At 43.9% G+C, this 14,125-nt stretch overlaps 1 protein-coding gene across 1 annotated transcript; it reads left to right on the forward strand.

The window, feature by feature from the left end:
• Positions 1-336: 336 nt before the first annotated feature.
• PCNXL4 (pecanex-like 4 (Drosophila)) lies at positions 337-11,053 on the forward strand. Its single transcript, XM_010152055.1, has 9 exons — positions 337-1,061; positions 2,943-3,457; positions 4,273-4,373; positions 4,522-4,644; positions 4,893-5,256; positions 8,141-8,244; positions 8,688-9,724; positions 10,257-10,443; positions 10,802-11,053. The coding sequence occupies exons 1-9, from the start codon at positions 373-375 to the stop codon at positions 11,051-11,053; spliced, it is 3,372 nt and encodes a 1,123-aa protein (XP_010150357.1). The 5' UTR covers positions 337-372.
• The last annotated feature ends 3,072 nt before the right edge of the window (positions 11,054-14,125 follow it).

A 14,125-nucleotide genomic window follows, 5' to 3' on the forward strand; every position in this document is an offset into this window, starting at 1 on the left:
TCAGTGTTAAGAAAGTGTTATGGTGTGGAGATGAGTTGGGTTTGTCATCTCCCAAGAACAGAACAGATTATATGTTTTATTTCTTGCCTAAAGCTTCAGATTAAAGAACATGTTCGCATTTTAAAATAGATAGTTTTTTTCCATTCTAGGTGTTTTCTTAGTAGCTGTGTGCTAGCAGATTCTGTGGGAGCATGAGGACGATGTTTGCTAACACTTTTATGTCAGAATCCCACTATAACTTGGTAAATGAACATAGGACAAGGGAACTCCCTGGTTAAATTCCCAGTCCCAGATTCAGTAATATTTCCTTTTTTTTCTTTCTGTTCTCTTACAGGAAAAATGATACTCATCCAGCATTCCTGAGCAATAAGAATGGGTCCAGATGTACCTCTGCTGAATGATTACAAACAGGAGTTCTTCTTAAAGCGCTTTCCACAGACTATGCTGGGAGGTCCCCGGTTTAAATTAGGCTATTGTGCCCCTCCTTACATCTACGTGAATCAGATTATTCTTTTCTTGATGCCATGGGTTTTGGGAGGAGTAGGAACGCTTTTGTACCAATTAGGCGTTATGAAAGACTACTGTACGGCAGCGCTTTCAGGAGGACTGATGTTTGTTACTGCGCTTATCCTTCAGATGATAAATCTGTATGCCAAGCAGAAAACAGTGACAGTAGAAAGAATGCAGATTCAGAACTCCCTAACAGATGAAGATGAGTTTGAATTTTCCAGCTGTGTAGGTTCAGAGACAGTAAAATTTATTATTCCTGGCAAGAAGTATATAATCAACACTGTATTTCATTCCCTTCTGGCAGGGGTATTGTGTGGGTTGGGAACTTGGTATTTGCTGCCAGACAGAATCACCTTGCTGTATAGCAACATTGGAGGAACTGTGACCATCTTTGTGTTTGGGTGGGTGACTCTGTGCATAGGAGAGTATTCGTTAATCGTAAACACGGCTACGGAAACAGCTACTTTCCAAGCACTGGATACTTACGAAATCACTGCCCTGATGAGACCTTTCTATATTTTTGTCTTTATTGCAGTGGATCTTGCACACAGGTAAACCTAATACAGTGTTTAGCTAATTAAAGTAATGGTTATTCTACATATTTTTAATGAGAAAGGTGAAATTATTCTGAGGAGAATTTGAGCTTTGAATCAACTGTAGGAACTCCAGAGAAAGAGTCCAGAAGAGTACATGGTAAAAATTGAGGTCCCACACTGTGCATAAACAGGTTGTTCCTAAATTTTTATAGCATTCCATGTAAATTAGGAAGAGCAGCTAGAGGAGTTTCTAAGTAGGGGGCAGCTAAAATTATCTTCTACTGTGTCGGGTTTGGTATTTTTTGTACAAGAGCATTTGCATCAACATCCTTTTAAAAGGTGTGCTTCAAAAACACGTTTCTGACCTGGAATCGTAAGTTTAAGTACTGCAGGCTTCAGGAGGGCTGGATTTGTATCCAGATTTCATCCTGGGATATTTTGTAACTGAATCTTTGCAAAGTTACTGCAGGGGGGTTTAAACTACAGGGGAAAAAAAAGGACTATGAATTTGGTTTTAATGGATGGATAAGCAGATGTGAACATTGCTGTATCTTGGACGGATTTGGAACTTGGATTTTTAAATGTTTTTGTAATACAAAAGAACTATGTCAGTCTGCAAATAGGAGACTTTTATATTTCCACTTTTCAGATGAGCATCTTAGCTAAATTATTTTTAGAAGCTCTTACTTTAAGATGCTCGTAGATTTACTCTATGCATTCTTTCTCCCTGTCGGGTGATATTTCTGTCGCTTTGTCACAGGTCCATATCTTATGGTTGGGGCACTTGAAATGCATTAAAGAAAAAGCATGTCTTATTTTATTTGGTTTTGCACTTGGAGATGTCGTTGTTAATGACCTACCCTGGCTGCCTCTTCGGTTATGCTGTGAGAATTATTCCTGTGGTCTTGGATCCCAAATTCTATCTAATTTCCTGAGGAGAAAATTTTAGACATGCCGTAAATTCCTGACAGAATCCCTTTGAGGCATACTTATTTATTTATTAAGAAGGAGAGAGAAACCAAGTGTCTTACCAGTCCACCTTTAACTTAATTAGCTAGCAGGTGAACTGTGTGTGACTTAAAATTTATGCGGATTTCTAATATTGATCTTTGTTTTTACAGGATGATTTTAATACTTTTATGTAGAAAATAATATATTTTTAGAGTGAGTTTCTAGGTGTACAGGGAACGTGCCAGTTCTTTCCGTATTAAGGCTGACGTCTTGCATCCCGCTTTTGTAATTCTGAAAATCAGCATTTTTTCGTTAAAGGGTTGAGGTCTTAGAGCCTCCGGGCCCTGCTTTTTGCACAAGTAGTTGAGTGTTCTATGGCAACAGTATCAAAACAATAAAGATACTTGCATTGCTTGGCTCATCTGCATAATCTGAAGTCTTCTGATCCTTTGAACAAATAGCCTGTGTTCTGGTGGTGTGATTAGTGTATTACTGCCCCAAGCATGAATGCATCTCCTTGCTTTTCCTTTTAAAAGATAGTAGTTGAGGTTTCGTAGATTGAATATGCAGTGCTTACACTTCTCATTTTGCTGTAGTAGCTAAACAAACAGTCTTCCCACACATCCGTTATCATTTCCCTCACGTAAGTCAAATACATTTCTTCTTTTATCCAGGTTTGCTGTCAGCACGCCCATTCTAGAGCAGACAAACCAGATTTTGCACGTCGTGTTTCTTTTTCTGCCGTTCTTATGGGCAATGGGAATTCTGCCCCCCCTTGATGCGCTTTTTCTGTGGGGAATGGAACAGCTGTTGGAGTTTGGACTAGGAGGTTCACCTGTGTCAAGCAACACAAAGTAAATGTTGTTTATCTAATCGTAGAAGATATCAATATTGTTTATAACCTTTTTCTTTCCAAGCAAATCTTTTTTATTTTCTCCTTCACAGGTTGTTAGTAATGTTTGTCATTTCTGCTGGAACAGCAATAGCATCGTATTTCATTCCCAGCACTCTCGGTGTAATCCTCTTCATGACTGGATTTGGGTTCATACTGAGTCTTAACCTAAGCGAGATTGGTTTTGCCTTCAAACACACCATGACCAGCCATTTAGCCTCCAGCAAATCTAAAAACATGCACAGAGGCCTTAGAAAACAGTCTGGGTGGAGGGAATTTATTTTTTATCTGACCGTCTTGACGTTTGCTCTCCTAGAAGCTAGCCTGCTGCATCAGTTTGCAGGCTTTTCATCATTTTCCAAAGCCAGTCCTCAGGTTATAACGAGTTATGTCTTGATCGTATTACTTATAATTATGTGGATTCTTAGAGAGATTCAGGGAGTGTACTTGTTTGGAGTCTTCCGAAACCCCTTTTATCCAAAGGATGTCAGGACTGTGACTGTGTTCATGGAGAAGCAAAGAAGGCTAATGAAAGTTGGTGTTGTCAGGAGGATTTTACTAACACTAGGTAGGAATACGCACTGTCTGTTGTTTGTTAGATGATGCTTGTAGGAAGATTGACACAACGCTAGAATTACTGTATATGCAAGATTCTGTGAATGAACCAAGAAAAAACAAGTAGCTGGAAATATTTGTTGATGTCTTGCTAAATTGTGCATTGAGGTCAAAATTACTGCTTCAGAATGTTTGAAAGTGATCAGTGGTTTTATTTAATTCTTTTTTAGGGGTAAACCTAGAAAGCTGATCTTTTCAACCAGCTCCTCCTTTTAAAGGATTTTCGTTACAACATCAGTACTCACTTTTGAAAGATCTTGTAGGTTTATTTTAAAAGGCACTCGGGAGCAAAAGTGAGTTGAGAGTCTTCAAGCTGACTAAACAGCTGGTTCTTGCAACTTGTTAGTAAAGGGAGCAGTCTGGTAGGTTAGGGACAAAGGTATCTACTTTTTGATGGAACCGAAATTTGATCTGAATTGTTTCATTCCAAAAAGCAGCAGCTTGGAGAAGTGGGTTGATGAGTGCTAGTCCCATGTTTGTTTTACACTTATTTGGCTATTCCTGGTTTTTTGTTGTTTGTTTGTTTGTATGCCTAAGAGGATGGGAATACTAAGTAACAACTAAGCGTTGACGTAAATGTTTGCCACCTCAGGCCACTAGTGCGAATATGCTGTTTGATATCCTGGAAGTGTAACACAAGGAGGGGTTTGTAATAATGAAGAGTTCTCTTTTTACACCAAGTTCCATTCTGCAGTAAGACTGCTTGCCTCTGTAGACTTGAATTATGTTTTTGAATGGAAATCAATGATTCTTTTATTTCAATTACAGTGTCTCCGTTCGCTATGATAGCATTCCTGTCACTAGACCGCTCACTACAAAATCTTCATTCTGTGTCTGTTTGCATTGGATTCACGAGAATATTTAGGATGGTAATTTGAATTTTAAATACGTTAGCCTAAGAAATGCTCTTCTACGTAATTTAAGTATTAAAGTGACTTGGAAGAAATATTCCAGGTCATGAAAGCAGAGATGGATAAATACATTTTTAAATATATGTCTAACATACCTCTGTTTTAGGTCTGGCAGAACACAGAAAATGCTCTATTGGACATAGTGGTTGTGTCAGTAGCACAAATGTTGGTGTTTAATCCAGACCTCTGGTGGAACAGGAACCTTGATACAGGCATCAGACTCTTGCTGGTAATTCTCATAATGTGAATTTAAGCAGGTGGTTGTCACTTAAAGTCTTTTGTTTCCTCGCCCTCCCTTATTAGAGAATTACAGGGTCTGGGACCTAGCAAATAGAAGCCAGATACACGCTCTACTACCAGTCAATGATAATCACGCTTCATGTTCTTTAAATTCCTGTAGATAAAGCAGCTTTGGCAGTGCTGAATATGGTATGAGACGGGATACAAATAAACGCGCTCGTTATTTGTATCTTGCAGGTTGGTATCCTCCGGGATCGACTGCTTCAGTTTGTCTCAAAGTTGCAGTTTGCCATAGCTGTTCTTTTGACATCGTGGACAGAGAAAAAACAACGTCGTAAATCTACAGCCACCTTAATCACGCTCAATGTCGTTTTCTTCCCGATCCTGCTGACCTTCATCACCATCTCTGCGCTCCTTTCTTCTCCCTTGCTGCCGCTCTTCACGCTACCGGTGTTTTTGATTGGGTTTCCTAGGCCTGTCCGAAGCTGGCCGGGGCCTGTGGGCGCTGCAGCGTGCGTTTGCTCCGATACTGTGTACTACCAGCAGATGGTCCCAAGTCTGGCTGTTGCTCTGCAGTCCGCGCTCGCAGCCGGCAGCCTGGGTAGGTACGCTAGCAGCACTGAAGGAACGTAGCTAGGTATTTTAGGAAACGTGATTTTGCCGGAGAACAGGAGAGTCCTGGTGTCTGATTTAAACCACGTTTCTCAGCGTAGGTTAAATCTGATATTCTGAGGTTGTTCAGTTGAGGAAAAAGTGGTTAATTTTATCCTACTCATGAATCTCTACTTGTTACGTTCTTGAAAGAAACCATTCTGGTATGTTATCTTTAAAGTAAGGAGAAACTAAATGGTGATGAAATAGTATAAATCCTGATGTTTTTATAGTGAGCAAAAAAGATGGTATATGTTCATCCCACCTAATGGGAGACACCAACTTGAATCGTGGAATTGTAGAACCGTTCAGGTTGGAACAGACCTTTAAGATCATCAAGTCCAACCATTCACCTAGCACTGCCAGGCCCACTGCTAAACCGTGGCCCTAAGGCCGTGGTCTCCAGCAGTAAGTGGAGAGAAGGATGTGTGTCAAACTGCTCTTTGTGGTTGTCAATGTGCGTGCCCTTCTCTGCATCAGTCCCATTACTCGGGATCCAGAAGGTGACTTTGCTAATTTGGCTGCGTTAATTAGGTAGGGTGAATATGGACTGGATGTCTGTAAGATACATGATGTAGCCTAACTGGCAGTAAACAGTTGAGAACAGAACCAGTTGATAAGACTTAATGTCATATCTTGTGCAGGCAGTTAGCGTAGGGTTGTAACGGCACTTGTGGCTTTAAAACCTGTGAAAGGCATCGGTATGGGTGTCTCGGAGTTATATAAACAGAGGTGGAGAAATGCCAAGTCTTTTTCCCAGCTGGGGACACAATAACTATTAAAACTGCAAGCTGGTTTTCTCCAAAAACAGGCTTTGTTAATAATCAAAACATCTTTGCCCTTAGACAAAAGGCAAATATTTTCATAAGCCTCTTAAAAAGTGGCTTATGGCTAGAAAAAATGGACTGCTATTTAAAGAGGGTGTAAGTTAACCTTCATCACACTGTTCTGAAGACTCTATCCAAGTGCTTGACTTGGAAACGTTTGCTGAAGTTTTAGTAATGGTGTAGAGAGCTACTACAAAAATAGAACTAGGAAGCTTTTTTCCTTTAAAGAAGGGAGACAGCAGTTTGCCTACTGCATCAGCCTGGGTGTGTGTTTTATATAAAATGTGCTTAGATAACAGATACCTATCTTATATCTATTTTATATATCTATATATATTTCTCAATTGCCATAATGGCATGTACACCTCAGATTAAATAATTTAAAACTCTAGTCTTGAGGGGGGAAAAGTCTCCTCTTTAATGGGAAAACCTGTGAACGAATGTCTTCAAGCAAGGAAAAAATGTGATGTTCTCAGATGAGTTCAGAATGAAGAGGTACCGCTTTGCGTGTCTCTATTTTAATTTAAAGCCATAATTTTTTCTGTGTAAAGGAGTTTGAGTAGCTTCAACAGCTAGCAAGAAAAGAATTAAAATCTTTGCAAAATGTTAGCAAGAAAACGCACTTCATTAGCTCAGTGGGGTAGAAAAGGTTGCTTAAATTTTAACTACATCTTAATGGTTGGTTTCACTGATTCCATCTTAGAACACTGAAACAAATTCTGTGTGCAGGTGAGGGATCGCTTGGACGTGAGGGAGAGCGGAAGCAGGTCAGAAGCGTGACGTTTGCTGCCAGTTACGGCTGTAACTTAAATGCAGTACAACCAGCAGTGGGTAGGAAGTTTGGCATTGCACTTCTGATCGGAATAGGTCGAAGAGAGAAAAAGTACCATTTTGAGGGGGCATAAGTGTCATCTAATTGTTACAGTGGGAGCCAGGTTGTGGGAGTTTTGAGTACTAATTATTTTGATGTTTGTTTTGAAGTTGTTCAGACTTGATTTCTGGCTGTCTTCAAGGCCAGGCTGGATGAGGCTTTGAGCAACCTGGTCTAGTGCAAGGTGTCCCTGCCCATGGCAGGGGGGTTGGGACTGGATAGTCTTTAAGGTCCCTTCCAACCCAAACCATGCTGTGATTCTATGATTTTTCAAATTCCAGTTTATTTGGTGTGGCTGTATTTTTGGTCATGTCCAACTTCAGACGGTGGGATTGGATTTATTCCGCACACAGAGGTGTTTCAGGAAGACCGCAGATGATTTGCACTGTATCCAGTGTTAGTGGTCCGTGCGTGTGATACTGGTTCACAGATCTTTAAAGATGAGCAGGTGCTCTTGAAAATGCCGATCTTCATCTCTCTGCCCATGTATCTGTAAAATGGGCACGATGCTATGTCCCTGGTAAGCTGACACTGAGCAGAATCATTTACACTCTGGATTTTGCATCCTAAGGGATGTTTTCTAGTCATTCTGGGATACAGACAAGTCAGCGTAGGATCTGGTAGTGTGGGTAACAAATCCTATTGAGTTTATTTCTCCCATAAAAAAATAAACTTTGTATTCCACAGCAAATAGAGGCATTAAGGTGCTTGTGTACTACGTGATGGTTCCTTAGTGCATGCGGCAGTCATTAGAATTTCGCATCTCCAGGTGACGTCAGTGGGAACTGCGCGCTTGGAAATGCAGCCAGAGATGGTCTTTAATCCTGGAAGTTGTGTCTCCAGCGGGAATTGGGAGTGGGGTTGCTTAACCCTGGTCCAGTATGAATGTTGTAGTCCTGCAGTTCTGTGGGGATTTCCCACAGTTTTTCAAGGATAACGGTACAGTTTAAATTGCAGCTAGTTCCTGGAAGATTCTAGAGTACTAGTGAGCCAGTTTTAACCGATTCTGATGCTGACGCAGACATACTCGATGTTTGCAGTTGAACTCCTCAGTTGGCATGTAGAAAATGTTTTCATCTATACAATACCAGAGTAATACCATCGTGTTTGTTTGGGGTTTTTTTTGTCTTGTCTAGGTCTGTCTCTACCTGGATCACATTACCTGTGCCGTTTCCAGGATAGGCTGGTGTGGATATTGGTGCTAGAAAAAGGCTTCACTTACTGTGGTGTTAACATCAAGGTAATTGCACGCTGGGGGCTGACAGTAATGCTTTGAAATCGTGGAAACGTTTTGCCGTCTAACATTTCGGCAGGGCGACTGATTTACCTGACCTTGCAGCCCGGTTTTTCAGACCAGCATTGTCGCTGCGTTAACTGCTCGTGCCACTGACATCCTTAACGAGTGTGAATTTTTTTATCGTCTCGCTTGCATCGCAGTGTCTTTAATAAGCTCATCTGTGTGGGGCAGAGACATTTTTAAGCCATTGATCTGTCTAATATTGTAGTGAGTGCTTTGCTATCGCTGTTATCTCCAGTTAGGTTTCAGAGTTCAGCTGTGGAAATGGCCGACAACGGAACGTGTCTTTATTTGTTCAGAAAAAGGTTGCAAGAAAACAGCTCGCTAGCACCGAAGGGTACGTAATGGTGAAGACTAAAACCCAGTTGTTTTCACTTATGATTTAGGGGCTGGAATTGCAGGAAACATCCTGTCACGCTGCTGAAGCTCACAGAGTTGATGAAATTTTTGAAATGGCCTTTGAGCGTCAGGAGCACAGCAAGATTCTCTCTCCTAATCACCATTTCGGACATATTTTGACTCCTTGTACTGTTCTACCTGTGCGGCTGTATTCCGACGCCAGAAATGTCTTATCTGGAGTAATTGACTCTCATCAGAATTTAAAGCATCTGAAAGATGATTTCATTAAAGTGCTCGTATGGATGCTAATCCAGTATTGTTACAAAAAGTCAAAAACCCGGGAAAGCCCGGGCAGTGCCAACAGTGGCGAAAAGGGATCATCTCCAGAAAATCAGCACAGCAGTGCTGTAGAAAAAGCCAGGCCTCAGAGGGAAGAAGACAGCTTCAGTGTCGATACCATCGAGGACTGGACTGACGACAGTGACATTTTTGATCTCGAACCCAGTGGCAGAATGACAGAGAGAAAAGAGCCGGGGCAGTTGGGAGCTACACCCAAAGTACTTCTGTCTATTCCAGGGTCTGTAGAAACACAGAGCCAAGGTGTCCCACAAGAACTGTCGCCAGAAGATAAATTACACAGGGCTGTTGTGCTCGGGCTTCCTGCTGTAGACAAAGGGAAACAGCACAAAGCCTTACCTCAGGTTGAATTCAGTTGCTCTTACTCAGAGCTACTGAGCGTCCCTGAAGAATGGAGGACAGCCCCAGTGCCAGCTTCCAAAGTCACTGAAATGAGGCAGAGGTTTCCAGAAGAATGGTACCATTTCATTTTGAGCCAACTGGACTTTTTTCATCTGAAAGAAAAGCCTTCCAGTTTACTTGAAGACCTTATGAAAGATAAAGCTTTGAAAGACTTGTACATCCATGGAGTGTTGTCGTGTTGTTTTGGCCTGTTTGGACTGGATAACACGGTGCCTGCCCCAAGCCACGTGTTCAGAGCGTACACTGGTGGCATTCCATGGTCCGTTGGTTTGGACTGGCTCACCGGCAAACCAGAGCTATTCCAGCTTGCACTGAAAGCATTCAGGTAACAGAAAAATACTCCCTCAGATCATAACAATGATTAGAGTCTCGTGCTTTGAAAGCATCCTTCCACTAAGAGTTCATGTTAAAACTGTATTGTTTAAATGTATTTGTTGCTTATTCCTGCGTAAATACTGCCTGTAACCTCGGGCAATGAAGACTGTGATACAGAGGTTCCTTCCTTCTTCCCTTCCCCACAGCAGCGGCCTCCAACACTGGAAATCTCTGTTAAGTGGGGAAAAAAATAACCCATTTTCATTGCCCCATAATCAAAGAGAGCTGTGATGGAGTTAGGTGTTTAGCACTTCCATTAAGAGGCAGCGGTACCAGGGTTAGAGGCAAAGGCAAGATGTTTAAGGTGATGTTTCACATCTGGTACCCGCGCTACCTGCTGGTAACTCCGCTGACCAGCAGTAACTCACCAGGGTATCAAGAGTCGATAACGTGATGGTGCCTTCCTGCCTGCTGTGGCCTGAGAGGCTTTCCTCCCCGCTTTCGCTGCACTGCTTCCCTGTACGGCTTTGTGTCCCTTTCAGATACGCTTTTAAACTTATGATTGACAAAGCGAGCCTGGGACCAGTTGAGAACTTCAAGGAGCTGGTTAACTATCTGGAAGAATACGACAGTGATTGGTACATTGGGCTGGTGTCGGATCTGGAGTGGCAGCAGGCAGTTCTTCAGGAAAAGCCCTACCTTTTTTCACTGGGGCATGACCCAAACATGGTAAGAAATAAAAATTACTAGTAACAAGGTCAAACTTGAGTTTTCTTTTCCACTGCTGCTTTTTTTTCTTTTTAATTGCCTTCCAAAACGTGAAGGCTGTGCAAGCAGAGTTTGGCTGTTCTAGACAGGAGCCGACATGGCTGGGGTTGAAAATCAGCCCGCGTTGTTCTCCAGGGGCAGCAATGCTGGCTGTCTTCCTAGGTGGAAGATTTGAACCCAGGAGACTAGTTGACACATTCTGCCGTTTTTAAAGGGATCATGTTCATAGGATGTAGCCCCAAAGCTTGATTTAGGACTTTGCATTCTCCACTGTTTTGGTTACAAAGTACTGACTGTTTTGATCTGTTTGTCCTTAAAGGGAATTTACACTGGTCGAGTCCTCACTCTTCAGGAATTGTTAGTACAAGTGGGAAAACTTAATGACGAAGCTGTGCGAGGTCAGTGGGCAAATCTGTCCTGGGAGCTGCTCTATGCTACCAACGACGATGAGGAGCGCTACAGCATCCAGGCGCACCCGGTTCTCCTGCGAAACCTTACGGTGCAAGCTGCCGACCCGCCTCTGGGCTACCCTGTTTACTCCTCTGAACTGCTGCACCTGCCTGCGTTCTAGAACGGCAGCAGCCCTTTCTCTGGGTAACCGTTTGTATTTGCCATCTGCACGTGAGGAATCAAATGTTGATGCTACGCTAAAAATAAGACTTTGCTCTCCAGGCAGTGTTGGGTGGCAGTGCCAAGCCAGTGCCTGTTAATTGGCACAGAACCGGTGCTGGCCACAGCCCTCCGCAGCGGGGAGTTCTGGACTGTTTTCTTGCTGCTGGAGCATGTGAGACACCGCTGCCTGCGTGACCAACGAGCCCGGAGATGCTGAAATTCTCTTCTCCAGGTTAGAGAAGAGCAGCGTAATTCTGATCATGAACCAGTTTTGGTGCATTTTGGTTTTATTAATACTTTTTTTTCCTCTTTAAGCGTCGGACAGGTGACTTGCACTGGCAGGTTACAGCTCACTGTACCATCACTCGCAGGGTTGGTGACCAGCGTGTACATACGACTATTTATATGATTTTATTTTTCCCCATTCTGACCATTTTCTATTGGACCGAGTTCGGTTGGAGCCTTTGTTATAATATGTGACTTCAGCTGATCTTCCTGAGTATTGTAAGTTCTCAGCTTCACTTTAACAAAGTAAGCTGCGAGGGACAGATTTTACCAAAGTAGTTGTTTTAAAGGCAAAGAGAACTTAGAGAAAACAGCGCAGGCTGCCACGTTAGTAACCTGTGTGACCTGCTGAGGAAAGGGAACGAGTAATTTGGGGAGAAAAGGAATGCCAGTCCTAATAGATTAATTCTCATTTTCCTTCTTCCAGTATCCATGTATTTTACAAATACACATGCTGCGTTTTGCAGCCGGCATCCACACTGTTAACGAGTCTTCCGTAAATACAGCGAGAGTTCAGTCTTGGGGACGGAGCCTGAGGGGGAAATCCAGCTCTCTGTGCCAGGGTTAACGTATTCTTTTTTTTTTAACTTTACCAGAGTTTAGAAGAGAATTTGGCCATTGGCCTGTAATATTACAGGTCTCCTTGAGAACAGGTCACCTCTCAGCTGGCTTGTTTATCCTGTTCGTTCCCGCCAATCGTTAGCGCGTAGGTGAGGAGGTGCTGCTGGCCTGTGCCGAGCAGGGTGTCGGTAACCGTCCCTCTTCAGCCCGTAGGAGCAAGTTAATTTGGATCCGCTCTGCGACTTGGGCAGCTGTGCTTTAGAACAGCCTGCGCTTTGCAACTGGGAGCGTGTTTCTTACCTTCATTCCTCACCTGTAGGGCCTTTCTGTGCCAGACACAATTTGTCCCAGGACCCTGTACTTGGCTATTAGGCCTTTCTTTGGATCGGTGACCATAAACGGCGCTAAAAAATACACAAACTGCGTAGTGGGCCTCAGACACGGTAAGGAAACCCCCGCCAAACTCGGCGGTGTGGCACTTCAGGATGAAGTTCTCCCAGAATGTCGATGGCAGCAGCGTTCAGGAGGTGGTTGGCCTGCGGGCATGTCAGTAACAAAGCCCTGATAACCTCAACCCGCCTCGCCTGGCCACGAACTGTATCCGGAAACGCAGAGTCAGGGAAACTCACCTGGAAGGGGCTTTTAGAGGTCACCTCTCGCGGTTTCCTCTCGAAAGAACTGCTCTTGGCAAACGTTTGATCTGACTTAAAACTTTCAGTACCAGGAGTGTCGTGAACTCAAGTCGTTTGCTCCAGTTCTTCGCTGTTCTTGCAGCAGTTGGAAAGTTGGGGTTTTTATAAACTATAGGGGTTTTTCCTAAATCTAATTACACCTCACTGTAAGCCTCTCACTACTTGTCTCCTGTATGGTCACGGAAATTTTAATGGCCTTGTTTTGCAGCAGCAGCAGTCTTTTCCCTGAAGATGGCTGTCATTTCTGCCCTCGTTGTCTTCTGTAAACTGAATAAACTAGTGGAGCAAAAACACAGAAGACGGCTGTGATGCTTTTCTCCTGCGTTTCTCTGCATCTCTCCCTCTGGTACCCAACCGTCCTGAAAAGCGTGGCTGGTAGCTGGCGCTCGTATTCCTGCAGAGATCTCGGTTGGTACTAGAGGGAGGATTGGAATTAGCGGTGGGCGGTGTTCCTGTCTGTGCCCAGGAGAGTTGGGCTCCAGCGTAACGTCCTGTCCCCGCGATGGCAGGCAGCATGTCCTGCAGCCCCTCGCTCCAGAGCGCAGAGCCGGTTCGCACGCTGTAGCACGTTTTGCAACAGCGCGACCCAATTCACGCTATGGTTTTCTGTCACCCTCTTCAGATCCTGCCTCAGGCGAGAGGTACAGCCTCAGGTTCTGTATCGCCAGTTCGGGGCACTAAGTGCCCGTTCCTTGTGTTGTGCTGTTTGTTTGGGGCGTTTCTTCGGTTTATCAGGAAATTAGAGCACCTTCAAGCCTGGTCTCGCCTGCAGCTCTCCTAACGCTGCTCCGGATTACCAGGGGAATATGGAATGCCTGGGACTGAGCTTGTGGCAGGCCACCACACCGTTTTCCTGTGTGACCACCGAGAACTGCTCCATGATTTCTAACCAGGTGTGTGTGTCAGCTTTACCAAATCCTCACCCGCACCTGCTTGCCTCACGGGTGCCACCTTCATCACACGCAGGTCAGCTAAGACACCTCCATCGTGCCTTTGGAGAACCCCTGTTTAACGACGTGGGTTTTGAAGTATTTTTCTAAGGAATGTTCAGGGCCGACCAGCAGAATTTCACACCCTTTTTTTTTGAGCCTTTACAAAAACCATCACGTCCCGGAGACTGCGTCCATCCCGTTCGTGTGCCGTAAAGCAACAGGGATCCGTTGAATGGAACCAAGCATTAGGGAAGTTTGGTCTTGTGGAAGGTGTCCCTGCCCATGGCAAGGGGGCTGGAACTAGATGATCTTTAAGGTCCCTTCCAACCCAAACCATCCTGTGATTCTGTGAAGTTAAGCTTTCAAATGGCAAATGCTTTGTCCTTTCTGGAAAGCTTCCGCTTCCCGCGTTTTCCCTGAACACCAGCTCCCTCCCTGGAAGGGGGAACTTCCTCACTGCCTGGTCCCTGGTGTCTACTGTCGCTCCTTCCACGCTGTTCCTTCTCAAGCTGCTGGTGGGAAGAGCAGGGTCCGTGGAGGTGGGTCTGTGTTTATGTGTCC

Source organism: Eurypyga helias, unplaced genomic scaffold (genome assembly GCF_000690775.1).
Source record: "Eurypyga helias isolate BGI_N326 unplaced genomic scaffold, ASM69077v1 scaffold42105, whole genome shotgun sequence".
Taxonomy (NCBI): domain Eukaryota; kingdom Metazoa; phylum Chordata; class Aves; order Eurypygiformes; family Eurypygidae; genus Eurypyga; species Eurypyga helias.